Source organism: Ambystoma mexicanum, chromosome 10 (genome assembly GCF_040938575.1).
Source record: "Ambystoma mexicanum isolate Mex_15411 chromosome 10, UKY_AmexF1_1, whole genome shotgun sequence".
NCBI classification, from domain to species: Eukaryota; Metazoa; Chordata; class Amphibia; order Caudata; family Ambystomatidae; genus Ambystoma; species Ambystoma mexicanum.
Genome location: NC_090932.1, coordinates 383531825 through 383548286, shown reverse-complemented (window position 1 = coordinate 383548286; position 16462 = coordinate 383531825). Strand labels below are relative to the sequence as shown.

Here is a 16462-nt window from a genome sequence, read left to right as displayed (position 1 = left end):
TCAAAAACCTGTAATAGCAGCAGAAAGAATTGTTTTAAACTCCATGCTTTTGACCCAGCGCTGGTGGTGAAAAAGAGGGAACTGAGACAAAAAATAAGAGCCCTCGGAAAGATGGTTTCAATTGAAGTACATGTGGAGAAGAGGAAAATAAAATCACGTTATAACAATTGGATCCGGAGTCATAGATACATCATGCAACAACAAGACACAGAAAAAATGATGTCAACATTAAAAAACAAAAACTTGAGAGAATTTTGGGCTATAATTAACAGTGAGGGTGCGCCTCAAGGGGCGTTAATAACAAATTTGGTCTCGGAACAGCATTGGATTAAACACTATTCGAAGCTCTTCAAAAAACAAGGTGATCAGACAAGGGAAGTAGTCAACTCTCACTCTAGTTGGGACATTGAAATATCTAAGGAGGACATTCTCAAAACAATAAAAAATAACAGCTCACCGAGAGCGCCAGGACCCAACGGTATGACAAATATAATGCTGAAAGAACATCCAGATTAATGGGCGGACTTCTGTGAAATATTATTTTAAAAAATAACGAAGAATGCCACTACTTCTACATCGTGGAAATCGGCAATAATTGTCCCCATTTTAAAAAAAGGAGAAAGATCGGACACCAAAAATTACAGGCCTATAGCCCTGCTTGATGTGATAGGGAAAGTATTTGCCACCCAATTACTACATTGTTTAACTTCTTGGATCAATGAAGGATGGGTGTTTGATCGGCGACAGACTGGCTTCGTAAGGGGTTTTGGCTGTGGACTGAATCTTCTAATATTAAACCTATTAAAGATGGAATCTTTAAGGAATGGAAGAAAAATCTACACGCCATTCGTGGATTTAGCTCACGTGTTTGACGGAGTAAACTGAGAACTATTATGGGAGAAGATGGCCAAGTTAAGATGCCCCTGAGTCTGCTGCAAGCTATAAAAGAACTCCATTCAGACACAAATGTTGGAATTCGTCTTGATCAACAAGGAACTTTAACAAAATGTATAAAAACCACAAGAGGCGTAAAACAAGGGTGCCCACTGGGATCCACTCTCTTCAAACTTTTAATAGCAGATGTGGGAGAAGCTCTGGAGGCAATCTCAGCATTCCCACCAAAAATAAATGGGAACCATCATAAGCTGGTTAATTTACGCGGACGATATCGTCCTGCTGGAACTAACCCCGATAGGGCTCCAGTGGAAATTAACCACACTTGCAAACTACTTAACGAGGAATGGGCTTGAAATAAATGTAAAAAAAGTAACAAAAACTGAGATCATACAATTATTAGATCTAAAAGGCCAGAAACGATCAAAGAAAGTCCAACCGAAATGCAGGTTGGGAAAGAGACAATTCAGAGCGCTTCTCAAGTGACATACGAAGGTGTGCAAATAAGCGCAAGCATTACAGATGAACCAATGGTGAGGAAAATAAAAACAAAATGTAAAGCCTTGGCAGTCCAAGAAGCTGTGCTGCACAAGAAATATGGGACATTTTCATACCAGCCCATTGTACATTCCTATAATGCCAAAGTAATTCCTGCTCTAATACATGGAGCCGAGGCAATGTTTGGATGCCCATTTCTCTTAGTGCCCCAAAGTACACCAAATGCATGTATAAAGTAAGAACTGGGCCTTTTGTCAATTAATGCGAGGGTACTATGGAATACTCTATCTACTTATAGGAAGATCATAGAAAAAGAAAGTACACTGCAATATGAAATACTGAGACCAGAGAAAATGAATACTCCTAACAAAGTTTTTGAGATTTGGAAAAAGAATTGTGAAATCATCTTGGTACAATTGGCAATGACAAAAGAGATGTTGGAAGAAAATCTTCCTAAAACTAAGGTTGAATTTATTCCACACGTCTGAGATTAAAAAATATGAGAAAAAGGAAGGGTGTGACAATGGAAATCAACTGTCGATTTTGCAACATTGAAACTGAGACATTAAAACATCTGGTGACCTCATGTCCAAAACTGAGAGCCATGAGAACCAAATTTCTGGGAACAGAACTTTTAAAATTCTCTATTTTTAGTGTGGAAGTTTGGTGGAAAAAAATGCAAGAGGTAGAAGATGGAAAACTAACCTTCGCACTAACGTTTTTGTTTTGTTGAGGAATTGGATCTGTTATTGAAAGAGTTTGAGAAGTAAATCTTGTGGAGGGATTAAATAATTGTTTTAAAAAAGTTTGTAATAAACTGATTTAAATAATAAAAAAAGAAGGAGCAGAGCTGCAAACAACTCTACAAAAGGCAGCCAATGCAAGTCTGAATGAAGAGCAAGCATGCTACACACAACAAGAGGTAAGTACCCCTAGTTTCACAGTACCTTGAGTCTGAAGAAAAAGGTCCAGCTGGCTTCTGTTCCTGTTGTAGTCCTGCAGATCCTGTTGTTCCTGCGCCTCAATCGGGGGGACAAGAGGGAGGAGGTCTGGGGACTCCTGGTTTGAATGTCGACGGCAGCAATGGGCACACTTCAGATCAGCAGCACTTTGCGGTTTCAACTACTTGCAAATAGCACCACAGTGGTTCTTGACACCTTATGGGCTCTCCTCGCTTCTGGGGTCCAGCACTCTGTTGAGGTGGCTCAGGTTTGGAAAGTCCTGCTTCAAGGGAGTCCGGAGAATCTTCCAGGAGCTCGGGTCTGGCTTAAAAGTGATGCATTCGTCTTGGTGTTCCTGTCCCCAGGCACTCGGTTGCTGCAACAGCAAAGAAGTACAGCCAGCAGAGCGAGGCGTTCCAGGCAGGTTCGTCTTGGGGTTGATTGGTCCCACGAACCCAAGGGGAGAAGTAGTTCTTTCCGGGCTTCTCTAGTCGATTAGAAATTTTGAGCTTCAGCACTGTAGCAAGGCTTCACCGGGCAAACCAACGGTCCAGGAGGGTGCTGCAAGCTTCTCTTCCAGTTTCTTCTTCAGTTCCTTCATACAGTAGTCGACTCTGCCTTTTTTTGCAAAAGACCTCGCCTTTTATGCAACTTTCTCCCATTCATTCACAGCCTAGCTGTCACTCACACAGCAGGGTGGCTGTCCTCCAAAGACAGCCAGCCAATCACCTTTTGGTGCATTCCTGTTACCAAGGAGACTAAGCACAGGGAGGTTCGGTAACCTCCTTCGCTTCGTGCCCTACCAGACACGCTGGAGCCAGAGGAGGGTTTCAACAGTGAACCCAGCCAAAGACAAAACAAACAAAGAGACCAAATATGGTTTGGCACACAGAGTACATCTCAAGAAGGACCTTTCCAACAAGAAATTGCGAACAAGGAAGACGGGGCCATTTTAACAAAATGGACACCCATGGGTGCAATACTGCAGCTGAGGATTCAGCAAGCGGTAAAAACGAACAATGGTAGGAAAGATAAACCACTGCCACCAGCCATTAATTGTAGAAAGGGTAACATAAAAATGTTACATGAGAAAGTAGAAAAAAGGGGATACTGAGTAACACCTCCAACACTCCACATAAGGTGATGTGTGCTGGGTATACAAAGTAACAAAAGGTAAGTAAAGTCAATTTCAATTTACTGCTCTTGGAAACAGTAGTTTATCCAAGAGAAGGTATTTAAACCTTTAGAGTAATCCAAAGGACTTCTCTGTGACACTGCACAGGCAGGTGCTGTATGTCACAATACAAAAAGGTGATGCCTATGTAGTTTGTCAGACTCAGTAGTCAGCGAAACACAGAGTTCAAATCAAACAAAAATACATGAGCGAGTGAGAAAAAGGGCTCAAACTCTCCAGGATAAAAAATAAAAGTCCTAGAGTCCAGCAAAAGAGCTGGGAGTCTCTAAGGTTGAAGGGAATTAACACATAAATGAGAATTTTCCCTAACATCCAGCACTTCCCTGATATGCTCTGGTACTCACATCATAAAGCAGGCATTACAATCAGGCAATACCATCAAATGCCCAGGTACTCACAACATCTGCCAGCTGTCGCCATGGTATGCCCTGGGAGTATATTCACTCTTCCAGCACTGCTTTGATATGCTCTGGTACACACGTAATACAGCAGGCATTACAGTCAGGCAATACCATCAAACGCCTCGGTGCTCACAACATCTGCCAGCTGTTGCCAAGATAGGCCCAGGGAGTATCTTCACTCTTCCAACACTGTCCTGATATGTCCTCTGATAATCACATCATGAAGCAGGTATTACCATCAGGTAATGCCATCAAATGGCCAGGTACTCACAACATCTGCCTGCTGATGTCAAGATATGCGCTGGGAGTATTGCCACTCATCCATCACTGCCCTGATATGCTCTGCTACTCACATCATATGGCAGGCATTACTGTCAGGCAATGCAATGAAATGCCTAGGTACTCGCAACATTTGCCAGCTGTTGGCAGGGTATGCCCTGGGAGTATCTTCACTCTTCCAGCACTGCCTTGATCTGCTCTGGTACTCACATCATACGGCAGGCATTACCGTCAGGCAATGCCATCAAATGCCCAGGTACTCACAACATCTGCCAGCTATTGGCGGGGTATGCCCTGCGAGTATCTTCACTCTTCCAGCACTGCCTTGATATGCTGTGGTACTCACATCATACGGCAGGCATTACACTCAGGCAATACCATCAAATTCCTGGGTGCTCACAACATCTGCCAGTTTTTACCAAAATAGGCCCTGTCAGTATCTGTACTCTTCCATATGCCGTGGGAGTATTGCCAATCGTCCAGCAGTGCCCTGATATGCTCTGGTACTCACATCATATGGCAGCTATTACCATCAGGTAATACCATCAAATGCTAAGGTTCTAACAACATCTGCAGCTGTTGCCATGATATGCCGTATGAGTACTGCCAATCGGCCAGCACTGCCCTGATAGGCTCTAGTACTCACATCATATGGCAGGTATTACCGTAAGGTAATGCCATCAAATTCCCAGCTACTAACAACGTCTGCCAGCTGATGCCGAGATATGCCCTGGGAGTACTGCCAATTGGCCAGCACTGCCCTAATATGCTCTGGTACTCACATCATATGGCAGGTATTACCGTCAGGTAATGCCATCAAATGCACAGGTACTCATAACATCTGCCAGCTGTTGCCGGGGTATGTCCTGCGAGTATCTTCACTCTTCCAGCACTGCCTTGATATGCTGTGGTACTCACATCATACGGCAGGCATTACACTCAGGCAATATCATCAAATGCCTGGGTGCTCACAATATCTGCCAGCTTTTACCAAAATAGGCCCTGGGAGTATCTTCACTCTTCCAGCACTGACCTGATTTGTCCGTTGATACTCACATCATAAAGCAGGCATTACCATCAGGCAAAATCATCAAATGCCCAGGTATCACAAGATCTGCCAGCTGTTGCCAAGATATGCCCTGGGAGTGTTGCCAATCGTCCAGCAGTGCCCTGATATGCTCTGGTACTCACATCATATGGCAGCTATTACCATCAGGTAATGCCATCAAATGCTAAGGTTCTAACAACATCTGCAGCTGTTGCCATGATATGCCCTATGAGTACTGCCAATCGGCCAGCACTGCCCTGATTGGCTCTAGTACTCACATCATATGGCAGGTATTACCGTAAGGTAATGCCATCAAATTACCAGGTACTAACAACGTCTGCCAGCTGTTGTCGAGATATGCCCTGGGAGTACTGCCAATTTGCAGCACTGCCCTAATATGCTCTGGTACTCACATCATATGGCAGGTATTACCGTCAGGTAATGCCATCAAATGCTCAGGTACTAACAACATCTGCCAGCTGTTGCCAAGATATGACCTGAGAGTACTGCCAATCGGCCAGCAGTGCTCTGATATGCTCTGTTATTCTTATCATATGGCAGGTATTACCGTCAGGTAATGCCATCAAATGTCCTGGTACTGTAAGGGTGTAGAAGAAGGAGACTGAAAAGGAGGTGTAATTTTTTTTGATCAAAGAGAAGCTATGAACTGTTAGAATATCAGTCCAACTTCTAGCGTCCAATGGCAAAACCTAATTCTGTCCCTCACACTAGAACTAAAGAGTACTGACTCTAGCCTAAACGTTCTTCCACCAGGAGAATGACTCCCTTCTTCTGGAGTTCTTTTTCAGTTCAAAAAGAATGTTCTTGGACCAAAAATAGGCCAGGGGGAATGACTCCCTTCCCCTAGCATGCTTCTCACCACAGTCTTGAGTCCTGTATCATTCCTGTAAGGAGAATGACTCCCTTCTCCTGGCTAGCTGTTCAATACAGTTATTTGCAAGGACAGGTGGAATGACTCACTTCCCCTGGCATCTCAAAGCGTGACTTTACAAGATTTCCATGTTGCTACCAGGAGAATGACTCCCTTCTCCTGGTATTCCTGGGACTTTCCCAATGTACTTCAAAATGGTACCCCGGGGAATGACTCCCTGCCCTTGGCTTCTAGTATGATGCTTGTACAGACATCTGTCACGAAAGTTCAGTAAATCAACTGGTCTCTCCTTCCAGTTATTCACACATCTGCAGAGCCTTCCTTGCTGCTCAGTGGGTGGTCTCTCCTTCCAGTTATTCACACATCCCCAGACCTTTCTTTGCTGCTCAGTGGGTCTACTTCGGTACCTGATATGCGGACCACCTCTTTGAAGATTTCCTCTGATGCTTTCTTCTTTATTAGTTGGGCCCCATCCCCCCTTTTGGGACCTCAGTGCACCTCTGGATTCCATTGAGACGAGGATGTACACCTCAGATGTACCCTTCATATATGTTGGGGTCCCTGGCCCCCCTTTGCCCCTCACTGGACCTCACAGAAGCTATGGTGGTTTTCAGAGACCCCCTCTCTCGCCACATGTCCCTGCCGGTCCGCACAACTCTCCTGTTACCGTTTAGATCTTTGTCGTATGGCAGGGGCTCTTCCTGGGACTGGTGTCAGTCTTGAGTTCGCTGTTCATCGCCAGATCTCTTCGTCTCTCTGTTCTCAGAGGTTCTGCATTGTGTGGATACTTGCAGTACCGGTACAGATCGTGGGCCACCCAGTCCTCCTCCTCCTGGAGGTCAGATCTCCAGCGGTGGGTCCCAGAGTGATGCGTTCTGCTCTCGGCCAGCCTCTGCAGCTTTCTGGTCTTCACACTTTGTATCTCTCGCACTTGACAGCTTCCTCCAGTGCTGCTGCTCCAGGGCTGGCTTGACAACCATGTAAATCCCTTCTCAATGTTTATACCCATAGGTATCTTGGAAGTATCACTGAAGTCCTTCTTTCTTTTCCTTGATGCACTCTCTCTAACTCTGCACTTCATCTTCGTACCAGTACTGTACTCAGGCACAATCTTCATGTTGGGTAAATTCTTCTTCTCAGTGAAGTCTATACATGGTAAAGCTAAGGAGTTACAGTAATACATACATGTGTTGTCAAAAGGAACTCCACTGATGGAAGATGGGGTAAAGGGTGCTTAGGGTTTGATTACCTCAGTCAGACCATAACCCAGGTGGGTGTCCATATCCCCAGAAGGGTAATCCCTCCCCATGAGTTCCTCCTGCATTAAACCAACCCAAGAGATGCATTTGGGAAGCTGGTTCAGCTCCCCAGCATCATGGAAAAGTGCTTCCTACCTGGGAGAAGTGACGACATCTAGTGACTCGTCACAGTACTCACAGCATTTGCCAGCTGTTGCTAATGTATGTCCTGAGAGTATCTTCAATTGTCCAGCACTGCCCTGATATGCTCTGCGCTGATACTCACATTATATCACGGGAATTAGCATCAGGTATTGCCATCAAAAGCCCAGCTACTCATATTAGTGCCAGCTTTTCTTATCAAGAGCTCAGATCCACACAGCAACAGCATCATCAGATGTTGGCATCAACCCTCCAAGTATTCTGGCCATAACCTTCTGATGTGCTGGCGCTTACAGCAAACACATGAACGCAAGGGATCCATGGGAAGGGAGGGATGTCAAAATAGCACTCAGAGAGGAGAGAATAGATGCCTGGGAGTTAGACAAAAAGGGCCGAGTGGTGGTAGAGATGAACGACATGAGCGATTATAAGAGTTTTGGTAACTAGGAAAGTATGAAAAGGATGGCTCCAGTGACTATTGATGGACTGAAAGGGTTGGCCATGCGTTGAAGAAAATGCCAATGTTATGTAACAAAGATATAAAAGGGAGGAGGGCATGGGGAAAGGAGATGGACACAGCTGGGGTGCAGACCTAGGGCAGAGCGTGGCAAAGAACATCATTTGGATTTTGGAAGAATTGAGGCACAGGGACTCGCCATTCAGAGCTTCACAAAGAGAAGGCACTGTGAGATGACTGACTAAACCTCATCAGCCAAGATGGAAGGGCCACCTGCAGCAAAATAACAAGAAGAACAGAAGGAGGTGTACGGGAGACGAAAGAGCAGTAATAAGATGAAGAACTGATCTCTGGTGAATACCAAAAAAAGAGCGAGAAGAGTGTGGTCCAAAGTGTACGGACTTGGAATTACTGGAAAGATCGAGGGGAATTTAAGGAAGTGGGAAAAGGGAAAGGGAGCGCAAGGGATTACAGTTGCTTACAAATCAGATAGTGAAGGCGGGTAGGGGCTTGGCAAAGAGGAATAGATTTACAACAACAACATAGATGTGAGCACTACTGAAGAGCACTTGTTAGTAAGGAATTCTTGGGGGAAAACATTTTTTTAGGGGCTTCCTTAAGACGGGGGATGGATAGGTCACCACACACTTCGTGGGCAAAGTAGTATGGGTTTTTGGGTGCACTAATGGTGACAAAAGGAGACAGAGTTGGTTTCTGTTGGAAGCTGGGGGTTATCGGTCTAATATCCTCCTTGACGCCCACATGTATTGAGAATGTACCAGCCAGGCATTGAGCCATACAGCATTGCAAGTGATTCAGTATTGACGATCCCGCATGCTTCAGTGGGATCTATGCTGAGGATGGGAAGAATGGAGTCATGTGACTATATTTGGGGATGCTATGCAACCTTCTCAGAGAAACATTCTCCATTGTTTTCATGCGAGGTTGAGATGATCAGGGGGGAGCAGGGAGGGGAGGGGTTGTTGAAAGCCCACTGCTCCTTAAAGGGTTCAGGCCTGCTGTAGCACAGAGGAATAATAAAACAAGTCATAGTTGCTTCATTTAAATGCGTCGTTCTTTAATATTAAATAAGATCAGGGTTCTCAGATATCAGACAGAGCTAGTTTTCTTCTCGCTCTGTCAGAGTTAGTCTCTTGGAGTCTGATCTCTGAACTCTTAACGAGTAAAGCAGTTGTCATTCTTTAGTTGTTTTTGCAATGTCTTTCCAGGTGCTCCACAATCGTTGAAGTTACTCAGCACATCTCTCGATCTCTAGGCTCGTTCCACACATATCAAAGTCCCTGTGAGGTTCTAGGCAGATTTCACACTACTCAGTGCCTCTCTCGGGTAGTAGACTCTTTCCAAACTCTTCAATGTCCACTCAGGTTCTCAGCATCTTTCAAATCTCTCAGCACCCCGTCTCCCCGCCCCCACCTAATGGAATAAAGGTTTTTTCCTAAAATATAAATTCAACATCTCCTCTACAATATTCACACAGATTTGCATGGAGCAACCCTGGTGATTCCTGGAGGAAATCATTGTAAATATCAAACCTGAAGCAGCTCTTAGAAGGGACATTTAAAGAGTTTGCCAAGCTTAAGCAGGGACATTCAACAGTTTTGTCTAGTGTTTATAAACTTAATAGTTTGTAATTAAGCTTCTGGGTTAATGGTTGCATTGCCCAATCCAAGTAGGAAGAGCCAAAAAGAGCATTCTAAAAAGGTAGGGTGGCTGATATTTCTCTCAGAGTAAAACATCGCAACAAGTGTTTTTTTTTTTTTCTTTTTTTAAGGTTGACTCAATGTTTCCCTTTTCCAAGGAGTTTGATAAGAGCTCACTGGGTGCCGGGGACATCATGGGCCTCATTACGAGTTCGGCGGTAGCTATGCCGCTATTGGTGGCATGGCTGCCGCCAAAATCGCGTCCGGGTCCTCAGAATGAGGAATTACCATGCCATTCCGAGTTTGGAAGGCCCAGTAATTCCTCCCTCCAAGGACCCGGACACGGTCCTTCCCCATTCCCATTTCAGCCCCCATAGGGCTGAATAGGAATGGGAGAGGGAGCAAACAACGGGCCATTACGAGTTGGCCCGTTGTTTGCCCCCTCTTCCCCTCGCGGGACCCGGTAAGCACGCCTGGTTTGACCAGGCGTTACTTACCGTGTCCCGCGAGGGGAACTTGTAATGCGGTGGTACGGGGTTAACGGTGCCGGCACCTTTTACGGCGCTGTTAACCCCGTACCACCAGTGTCGTAATGAGGCCCCATGTATTGATTTAACGTTCCGAATCTGGGGTAATGTGGTTGGGTAGTTGGGGATAGAAGAAAAAGTCTGACTGAAATTTGGAAATCATGACTAGAGGAACTGACTATTAAGTGCACATTTGTTGATGCCATTGCTTGATTCGCTGTTGATGCCACCCCATTCTTCAATGTTGGAAGAAATTATGCCCTGTTCGATCAAGGCAAGTGTGTTGCTGTTTAAATGAAATCATCTGTTGCTTTTAGATTGTAAAGTATGTGGAGTGCTTCACTGGACCCAACATTCTAGCTATGCATAACGTGCTGCACAACAAGCCACCGGATACAGGTAATATGAAGACTTGAGAATAAAAACATTGATCCACTTGATCCAGGTATCCAGCAAGCGGAAGCTAAACATTCTTTAAGTGGCACAAATGTAACTATAATGTGTTCTTATCCAAGGCATTGCATCCATTTATGCTCTCCTCATGTGCCCGGCCTGAAGGTTTGTCTTCATTGAACTTGCCCTGTGACTCGTCTCTAGTCACACACCCTTTGGCACTTCTACTGTTCATCTAGTATGAGGTCTATGAAGCAACCCAAATGACCCTTCCGCCTGCACCTGATGTACACATGAAGAGGCGTACTTTGGACTCTCCGTCATTCGATGAATCGCGTGCAACATAATTAAATCATTGAGCTGTCTTGTCTATGTCGGACCCATGTGGGATTTGTAAGGAACTCATGGTGGCAACAGTAAAGACAGACACAAGTGATCACAGTTCAAGGGTGTTTATTAAACTGTATGCATGGGTGAGAAAAACGCCTAATCTAAACCTAAAGTTAAGATGGGAGTAGGCTACCACCATCAAATAATAAGGCAGTCCTAGTAGCGTCTTGTTAAAATAAAAAGGGCATATACTAAAAAGCCTATTGCCAATCCTTACCACTAAGTTACAAAAAGAGTGTGGGATAATGTTCACCAGAAAAGAAAGAAGTGTTCACAAAATGATAAGTCACGATGGTATGGCGGGGTCTCCCTTCCCCACGTTTTTAGCATGGGAAAAGGCGGGACTCCTGAGCACAGCACACTCCTGGGCCTCTCCAGTACGAGGTTCAGCAGTCTATTCCATGATACAGAACCTTCAAGGGTCAAGTCTCTTTCCTCAAAGTCTCTTGCCTTAGAAGACCTGCTGGATCAAAACAACAAACAAACAAACAAAAGTTCCTTTGGTGGTCTTGCATCTTGGGCAATTGATCTTCGCGCCTAAGAACTCCCTCCGCTGGGCTCGGATCCTCCTTGCAAAATGGGCCTCCCTCCGTCGGGTTCACTACGGTCTTTCAAATACAGCTGGTAACATTCAGGGTCTTTAATGTCTTTTTAAACAATCAACACTGTGGACAACCCTCAACCGGGTTCACTCTTGTCGACACAATTTTGCCGGGTGTATAACTCTTCACCCCAACTCATAGGCATCAATCAGCCAGGTTCACATTTGCCAAATATACAGTTCACTCTGCTTTATCTCAATTGCGGGATTCACTCTCAGTAGCTTTCCCCTTGGGATCCCATTGTTAGGTTCACATAGCCATCTTTAACACAGTTCATGATTTGCTCATTTTCATCTGAAAGCGTAGGTTCCCTTCTCCTAGCTTTCTTTCAGCATCCCTCTGTCGGGTTCACACTTGCCTTATTCCACAGTTCACAATCTTATCAGAAAGCAGGGTTCCCTTCCCCAAGCTTTCTCTGGGCAATGGGTCAGAGACTTTCGATTGTACAAGGCATTTTACTTGACCCTTATAGGACCACTCTGACATCTCACGCCGCCCTTTCCTAGGGCCTTCTGGTACTTGCAGTTTCAACACAAATCAAATGGGGCCAGCAGGAGTCCTTCGAATGATCACTCCAGTGGGGCCTGACCACTCTGCAGCTGGCCCTTGTCTGGGCTTTCCCAAAAGTTCAAACACACACACAAGTTCTGTCTTCTCAAGTTACTTGCGTTCATTTAATGTTAATCGGTATTTGCAGTGATGGTCTGTGATATTTTGTAGCAATACCGGGTTAAAGGACCCAAAGCAATGTCCACTGTGCATGCATTCGATACCCAAGCATGTCCCTGCATTGAGACACCATTTTGTTTGTGACCTCAGCAGTGTTTGGCTCCATCTGAGAGGTAACCTTTTCTTGCAGAGGGCATCTTTCAGGAAACATCATCTATGGTCACAAAATAGGTACTAGCACTTTATCCCATGGTGTGTGTCCGTACACCAATTAAAGAACACAAAGGAGGGAGTCTCTTCAAGTTAGGATAAAGATAAAATTTCCCTTACCCAGAAGTGATCTAATGTGTATTCAAATACAATCTTCAAACTTAAAATGATTCCAACAACATTATCTCTGGATTAACATGGAATGTACCTCCCTGGAATAGGGTTTAAAGAATCCTTAGATGTCGTCACTTCTCCCCAAGGGGGAGCCCCTTCCCATGAGGCCAGGTAGGTGACGCTGCTACCTGATAGTCCCCCGGGGGTGGTACACAGCAAGAGGATCTCATGGGGAGAGACTCGCTGTGGGGACAAAGACATACATCTATGGAGAATGCGGTATGGCCATCTACAATACCCCCCTCATGTCTCCACACATACAAGGCAAACTAACATAATATGTCACCATCCCATGCAGGTGTGTGTAGGGCAAGAAGCATATCACCTACTGAAACGAGGAAGAGTCCAGACAACCTAAGGATAACTTATGTGTCCAGGACTGGGACAAAGAAGAGGCCCGGAATCATGGAGAATGCTACTGAGAACATAGATGAGCATTCTAGTCATCTGCAGAGGCCTGTCAAAGAAACTGACATAAAAACGGAAGCCGGGCTAAGAGGCTGTCAAGCCCTCCCTGGAGCAGCGACATTTCTGAAGGCCGCTGAATGTGGGAGATCCAGATGGCAGAAGACAAGGACACTGTCTGCAGAGAAGGCAAATCTCTGTCCGTTTCAAGAGGTAAAGACCTGAGAAGATGAAAAGGCAGTAACACAACCTCAGGGCAGAGTTAGACCACTCAGTCCATAATCAGTGCACCAACTGCAATGAGTCAAATGATGCAGAGTCACTGCAAATGTCCCTTAACCCATACAATTCCATGGCCAATCCCAACTCTGCATCCCCCAGTTTATGGGGTTCCTGTAACGCTCACCTGATTCTCGCAGAGGCGCCGGTCTTGACTGGGCGACTACCGTATCTTCAAAGGTGATGTGTAGCACCCGGTTGGCTCTTTGGGCTGGACCTCTGTGCACTGTATGCCTGACGTGTAGAGTAAGATGTCTGCAGATAGAAAATATGGGGTTAATGAACTGGGGTTATTGGGGTGTCCCTATCTCTTTCCTCTTCTCCTCTCCTGTAGACCCCCAAAGGTTAACGCTCTCACCTTAGGTAAGTGAATGCCGAGCTCTCCATCTGCCTCGGGGCAGGGTGCTGTAACCAGTTTCTTCACTGGATAGGTAGCAAAGGCCTCTTGACTTCAGAGGACTGCTGGCTGTCGTTTACTGCACGAACGGTAAGTTTCGAGTCATTCAAATGTCTTTAAAGTCTTTAGTAATGATGTCTCTTGTTTTGCAGGGTTCCGGCGATGGCGGATGACAGGCTGAAGTGAGTTGAAGATGGAGCCCGTGTGATGAATAGAAGCGCCTGGAAGCACGTAAGTAAGCGCTTGTTGCCTGCTTCACGATGCGCTCTAACTGTCTTTTTATTTTGCAGGTACGAGTTCGGAGCGGCTGCAGGGTGCCGGAATACCCACTGGATTAGATGTGGAAAGGAGTAATGGCACGTGAGTATTAAAGTTCCCCAATGTCTTTAAACGCACCTTGTTTTGTCTTTCAGATGCGGGATGCAGCGCCGAAGGCCTCCGGAGCGTGCGAAGAGTTGGTAAGCTTTTGTCTTTCAGATGCCGGAATGCAGTGTGAAGACCTCCAGAGCGCACGAAGAGTAGGTAAGCTTTTGCCTTTCAGATGCCGGAATGCTAACCTGTTCTTTCTTGTCTTTATAGGTGTTGCTGAAGACTGGATTCAGGATGGTAAGCCTTTGCCTTTCAGATGCCGGAATGCTAACCTGTTCTTTCTTGTCTTTATAGGTGTTGCTGAAGACTGGATTCAGGATGGTAAGCCTTTTTCCTTAGGCCCAGGACCGGATGCAGAAGACACGATGAGCGTTCTGCTGCAGAGGTTGCAGAATAACGCAAAGCAAGATTCATCCACCGGGTGTGGTTTAAATAGCCTCCTGTAGTGCTTAGGTGTCTCCTTCCACAGCTACGCCTAAGTAAGAAAAGAGTTCCTGGTAAGAAAAGAGTTCCTGCCTTCCAGAAGAGTTCCAGTGTTCTGAATCTAGGGAGTGGCTCCAGCCCCACCCAACAGGAAAAGTAGTTCCAAACAGAAGAGGATCAGAGGCTCAACTGGCAGGCAAGTAAGCAGCATGGTCTGCTGAAGGTAAGTCCACCCAAGCATTATGAGCCCGGCGCTTCCAGCGCTGGGACTGGGCATATTTATGAGCCTGGTGCCACTGGCGCCAGGACTGGGTCCAAAAGGTCCCAATTGGGACTGGTTGGCACTCGGAACCTGGGTTATGGATCTGCTTCCAAGGGAGTTGGGAAAACCATGACCTTTTGGAAGCAGAGATCATGACAGTTCCTGGTCCTCTGCTTGGCTGGTCTGTCTGTCCAGACTTGCGTCCATCCACACATTAAAGTCCCCCCTCCAAGGATAAGGGGCCCCTGGGCCTTGCTCAGTATTTTCTCCAGGGTTTTTTATAGGAATCTCTTCTGGCCTTGATTTGGGGCATACATCGTTGTGAAAGTGACCCTTATTTTCTTGATCAGGCCGGAGGTAAACACTGATCTCCCTGCAGCGTCTGACAATACCTTTGTTACTTCCATTTGTAGCCCTTTCCGGACCAGAATCCCCACCCCTGCCTTCCTGGCAATACCAGACCCCCAGTATTCACTTCCAATATGCCCACATGGGATCCTCCTTTCATCACCTTTCTGGTATCTGATTCCTTGGAGGAACATAACATCAATGCCTGCCCTTTTGGATTTCCTGGTGACCAAAGACCTCTTGGTGGGGGAGTTGATCCCTTAACATTCAATGTACATACATGCAGACTGTCCCCCATCGCTGCCCTGCCTCTATCAGCCATATTTAAATCCTGTGTCCTGCATAAACTTCAGAGCAAAAGCACACCCCCTCTTAGCAGGAGACTCAACTTCCCAGGTGAACATAACATGAGCCTTTATATATAAACTAAGTTCCCTAAACCCCCAATTCCCATCCCCTCTCCCCACTCCCCCTTCCCCCCAATGCACCCAGCACCCCCCTGGTACCATCACCAGGCGAATCCGAACCACCAAACAATCACAAAACCCAGGCCTCTCTTTAAGACAACTCAAACTCTGGTGCCCTCGTCCTGACCCCCAGGTGATAATAAACCACTTAACGCTTTAAACATTTCGTAAACCCCACAGCTCAACTTCATAGTACAACTGGAATCCTACCCTCCCGGCCATGTCTCCTCTCGAGTGTTCCCCGAGGGGGAAGCCCCTAAACACCATCCCAGCCAACTCTCTCTGTGCCACCTCAGGGGTTATACTCAAGACGCATTGAGAGTGGTTGTGTTCAACTTCATAAACTTCCTAGAGCCCGGGATCCATTTCTTTCTTGGTCCTTTAATGCGCAAGACTCTGTCACCATCGTTCTCTCTCTGTGGGCCCGGGGCCATTCCCTCCTCCACTAGTAGTTCCTTTGTAAATCTGTGTATCTCCTCCTCCGCCATGAACCTGTGTCTCTGACCATCAAGCTCGTAGGAGATAGAGAACAGAACTCCCCATCTATAGCGCACTCCTTTACCATTTAGCCACTTCATCAGAGGCAGGCACATCTGCCTCTTTGTTAGGGTCAGAGAGAACAAGTCCTGGAATATGGTGACCCACGCCCCACCCATCATCATCCCTCCCCTCCTCTTCGCCTTGTCCAGAATTGTGAGCCTGTCAGGGTAGTTGTGGAATCATGGCAGCACTGATTTCGGGCCTCCGGGAGGACTGCCAGCTGTGTGGACCCTCTTGATTTTTGTCTCATTAATCAAGTCGTCCTGAAAGAGGAGTTTTGTAATCTCATGTATTATTCGGTTCAGATCTCTTTCCGTCTCCCCCACCTTTTCTGGGATACC

The 16462-nt window shown here is 46.1% G+C and overlaps 1 protein-coding gene across 1 annotated transcript in view; it reads left to right on the top strand.

The window, feature by feature from the left end:
* Positions 1-16462, top strand: part of LOC138492874 (phytanoyl-CoA dioxygenase, peroxisomal-like) — a 302402-nt gene that overhangs the window by 124145 nt on the left and 161795 nt on the right. Inside the window, exon 5 of the mRNA XM_069620196.1 lies at positions 10511-10592. Coding sequence (XP_069476297.1) covers positions 10511-10592 — 82 coding nt within the window. The remainder of the gene's footprint in view (positions 1-10510; positions 10593-16462) is intronic.